The sequence below is a fragment of the Penaeus japonicus genome, unplaced genomic scaffold (genome assembly GCF_977035675.1).
Source record: "Penaeus japonicus unplaced genomic scaffold, GWHDUDI00000001_assembly GWHDUDI00000022, whole genome shotgun sequence".
NCBI classification, from domain to species: domain Eukaryota; kingdom Metazoa; phylum Arthropoda; class Malacostraca; order Decapoda; family Penaeidae; genus Penaeus; species Penaeus japonicus.
The window spans coordinates 13,122,714-13,127,665 of record NW_028234424.1 but is presented as its reverse complement, the minus strand read 5'-3'; the positions used below and the strand labels follow the sequence as shown (position 1 = coordinate 13,127,665).

Below are 4,952 nucleotides of genomic sequence, written 5' to 3'. Positions count from 1 at the left end.
ATATATATGTGTGTGTGTATATATATGTATGTATATATATATATTTATATATAATATATATATGTATATATGTATGTATTGCATATATATACACATATATATATAAATAAATATATATATATATATACATATGCATATATATATAATCATATTCATAAATACATATACATAATCATATTCATACGAAAATATATATAAAAATATATACAAATATATATATACATATACATACATACATACACATATATATATATATATATATATATATATATATATATATATATATATATATATACATATCCGAGCTATAAAAACAAGAGCGGCATTGACCGTAAACCGTGTCGCATGGGGTTGACGATCAAGTCATGTGATATTCATAGGTAATCGCGTTTAAAGACTGCAGCTATGAAAATCCTGGTCCTAATAATCAGAAATTTAAACCTTATCCCTGACCACCTGCAAAACGCCCCAATTCCTACCTTTAAAGCCTCAACATGGCCTCGAATTACACGGACCATTTCCCTTATTAATTAAAAATCGCGATTGAATTACATAAAATATATTCTCATTGAGTAGTTTCTAAGCCCGAAGATCTGATGACGAGTCAACGAATGTCTGATCAAGAACGGAAATTTATCACTCACATTTTCTACTAAGGTTAAACGGGGGCGGGGGGGGGGGGGGGGTGGAAACAACGCCGCTCCCCATATCTGCAGCCAAGCAAGACGGACACATTCTTTCACTTCTTGTAAACCAACAAAAACATACCTTATAAAAGTGAAAACTGAGCTTTGAAAAATTGCTCCTGATTCATATTTCGGAAAGACAGTAACATTACATATTTTCAAGCTTTATCTAAGCATTTAATCAATTGATGTATTCTTTATTCTCCATACCGTGCGAACTCTGTTGAATTCATGAATACTTCCCTTATTCGTTACTGAAAATATATCGCACTCTCGTGAGAAATTACCACAGAATATTCTAAACACGTTTGCGTCACCGCCCACAAAAGAGACGATCCGTAGGAGAGGGCAATTCCATTCTAAAACTCAGCCATAGCAGTTTCGGTTATAAAAATAAACGCATTGTCAATGGCCCCACTTGATTGACATTTCATCTCTCTATGATGCAGATGCCGCGTGTTGGAAGCACATATATCTGTTCGTTGCTCAAATGCCACTCATGACAAATAACCTCGTGCACTTTTTGGAGACCTCATTCTCACATGTCAAGTTAACCGCCTTTATTGTCATTCCCGCAATTAGCACTTCAGCTCTTTTTCCCCTAGTACTTTCTCCATGCATCCTTATGCCATTTATTATATCCCTTGATTAAAAATGAATCCAGGGGCGGGGGGGGGGGGAATGCAAATAATCGTTTCCAGTTGACAAATGCATAAGAAGGTAGACAACAAGAGGCTAGTCGGCAACATAATCTACGTCATATTGTACCAGGTGATCATGAGTAACTGTGTGACGTCACAGATCTTCAGTGCTAAGATTGCGTTATAATCTGCTTGTGTACGTGTCAAAAATCCCAACTTTTCCTTTGTGTTGTCGGTGAGATATTTTTTTATTAATCCAACTTTAACTTAAACTAATAGATGAACATAATGTAGCAACCTTTAACGTAACACTATAAATGAGTCGCACGCAAACTACTGACTGAGCGCGGCACATCACACGTAGCCTCAATTCATGGTATTACCGTTTCCTATACTTACTTAATGTAAATATGTATGTATGTATGTATGTACGTACGTACGTAGGTATGTATGTAAGTATGTATTGTAAGTATGTATGCATGCATGCGTTTATGTGTGTGCGTGCATGTGTATGTGTGGGTGGGTGGGGGGGTCTCGGTAACTTTAGATACCCATTTATCTATAGTAGTGGCTGCAGTGTAAACGTGGTACCCGTATGAGTCATTGTCGAATGCGTCCACTCTAGGAAATTCCTTCCGATCGAAATCTTCATAAATCATCGTTCACTTTGATGAACACATTTAAAGAAATTGTGATTTCACGCGTGCCATTTACAACCAGTATAATAACAATGTAGAAATTTGATAAAGTTACATTTCCATGTACAAAGATTTCTTAGGAAAAGTGAAACACAAGTTCAAATTATAATTGTGATTAATATATTAGAACGAACGATACTCACCAACATTAATGTTAACAGGTGGTGCCCCAGTCGCATGACGCAAGTGGATGTTCGTATATATTGTGAAGCAGGGACGCGGGCTCGTACTAAACCCTCCTTGGCCCCTGAATTGACTCGTTCTACCTTCTTCAATCCCCAAATCCGTGTTCATTGTAAAAATATACTCTGCATACTGTACACTTAGTGAAACTTTTGCGATAAATTCACTTATGCTGTGACAAGTGTTATATCTCAAGTTCTCAAAATCCTATCTCCCTTCAAAGTTTTTCATATGGAGCGGAAGTCTGTGCCATTGATAATATAACGAACACCGCCATTCTTTAACCGTCGCACCGCCCTCGCAGCCACAGTCTGCAGTCTGCACTCGCATACCTGTTGAGGAGCTCTACGCCAGTGTGTTCCGTTAATTTCCTCATACTTTACTCCAATAGCTATATAAATCGGCAAGAATCAAGCATAAACATGGGCTGCTTCAGCAGATACGCTTTATTCGTTCTGAACTTCGTGGTGTTTGTAAGTATATTTGTGTTGTATTCTCTGGTTGGAAATGCCACGACTTGGATAAATGAAGTCCTATAGTCGTGGAGAAACATAAGTGAAGTGGCAGGTTTTATTAATGTTATTGTGGACTTGAATTTTCGCAAATTAAATGCGTAGTATGCACTTACTCGTAAATGCTGGTTACTTTTTCACCGACTAATTATAGAAATCGGAGTTATGATTAACAGGCAAAATGTAACTAAGTACTATCTTGAAACTATCTTGTCACTGGTTACCCTGTGTCTACGTTCTGAGGTGTGGTACTATGAATCGATACTTATCGCTGATTGTCCTTCCTCCTGCAACTGCCTATCAGTGCACCGATATGGCGCAGTTATCACCGGAATAAATTACCTTCAAATAGTTAAATTATATATGCTAATAAGGCTATTATAACACTACAACTGTTGAATTTAATCTTCAACATATATCATGAGGTATTGAGGGGAAAGCTCATGGATACTTCCCCACATAAAATTACCATACAGCACAAGATAATTCCATTAATTATATAATTAACGCACATATATTTGTATGCACTTGTTATATAATTCGTACCAAATATAGGATATTTACTATACCTACTTGTTCAGCTAGTCTAAACCACTTAATTATTATTATTTTTAAATGTGTGACGCCTTTTGTAATCCACAGGGAGTAGGTGTGGCCACAATTGTCTTGGCTTCAATTTTCCTCTACAAGAACCACGAGTATAGCGCCCTACTTGCAAGCGGAATCTTCACTTTACCCATCTGCATCCTGATCGTCGGAATTTGCATTCTCCTCTTGGGCTTCTTCGGTTGTTGCGGTGCCTTAAAAGAGAACTCCTGCATGCTTAACACGGTGAGTGCTACCGTAGCTTGCATGCAGCTGTCATGCCATCGTCACATAACTCTTGTATCCCTGAAGTGAGTACACGCAATCACAAATACACAAAGCTGATACTTATGGAAATACCTGTCTCTAGTACGCGGCTATCCTGCTTCTCCTACTCGTCGCCGAAGTGGTCTTTGCCATCCTGCTTTTCGTCTACACGGAGGAAACTGAAGCATTCCTTAATAAAAGCATGAAGGAGGTCTTCAAGAACTATGGGAAGGAGGATGAAGCTCTTACCAATTCCCTTGACGCAGCCCAACAGGAGGTATGTTAAACCTAAATCGTTCAATCCCCGTGAACACTAGACCTCAACTTTATTATTAAATGTTAATTCTACATTTCATCATTACAGCTCCACTGTTGTGGAGTTGATGGATACCAGGACTGGAGTCTCCCCGAGTTTTACAACAGTTCAGACGGTAGTGTTGCTAAGGGTTGTTGCATTAAAGAAACTATTGGATGCAACATGGGTTTGGCGAACGCATCGGAAGAAATCGCAGCAAAATTCATTTACACTCAAGGGTGCTATCAAGCTATCAAAGAGGATGTCGAGAATGTTGTGGTCGCCTTGGGTGTTACCACTTTAATCCTCGGATTAATCCAGGTAAGCTTTTCATTAATAACCGGCGTAACTCTCTTCGTACACCCTTTGTTAATCGGACCCCAGAATATGTATGGAATTGTTAAAATTTCATTAACCAAATACCTAGATGTTCATAAATCAGATAAGTTTAATAGAATTTGCCCAATTGATATTATCTTATTAATCTTGTCATAATTGCTTCACCTCCCCCAGCTTGGTAGTGTTAGCTGCGCTTGCGGTCTTGCCAACAATTCCAAGTAGTATTCATAACGGATCGGTGGACGACTACGCCAGGAGAGCCTGACATTCTTCATGCCCTTGTGTTGTGGAGTCACGATACTAAGTATTGTGGTGAATTACCTTTATTCTTTCATAATAAGCACAAACCGGTTTTATGGATAGTCTTTCAGGATAGCCATGAAGCAAAGCCGAACAATACTTTTTAATAATTTAGTACTTTTAATGGGGAAAGGCAGGACCCCGAAAATCCTACTTTGGTCCCCAATTTTTTTTGTCCTGAAAGTTTCCGAATTCAAACCTAGAGGCTGACTTCGTGCTTTAACTACTGTTCTCAAGAGTGATTGCTTATTTTGTACGCTTCACAAATATAATTAGTAGGTCACCCTGGATGGACATAATTTCTAATGATCGTTATCTAATAAATATTTGATCTACTTACTTTTCTCATTACTTATCCTTTTTCAGTCTAAGAAATGTTTATGCCTATGATAAATAAGTGCAATTGCTCATGCGAATGAAGGCAACAAAAATCAGCACATCGCAGG

The 4,952-nt window shown here is 38.0% G+C and overlaps 1 protein-coding gene across 1 annotated transcript; it reads left to right on the top strand.

Annotated features, from left to right (window-relative positions):
- Nucleotides 1–2,534: 2,534 nt before the first annotated feature.
- On the top strand, nucleotides 2,535–4,842 carry LOC122245350 (tetraspanin-3). The gene is made up of 5 exons (XM_043003282.2): nucleotides 2,535–2,681; nucleotides 3,363–3,551; nucleotides 3,676–3,849; nucleotides 3,937–4,188; nucleotides 4,381–4,842. The coding sequence occupies exons 1-5, from the start codon at nucleotides 2,631–2,633 to the stop codon at nucleotides 4,426–4,428; spliced, it is 714 nt and encodes a 237-aa protein (XP_042859216.2). The 5' UTR covers nucleotides 2,535–2,630; the 3' UTR covers nucleotides 4,429–4,842.
- Nucleotides 4,843–4,952: the final 110 nt, after the last annotated feature.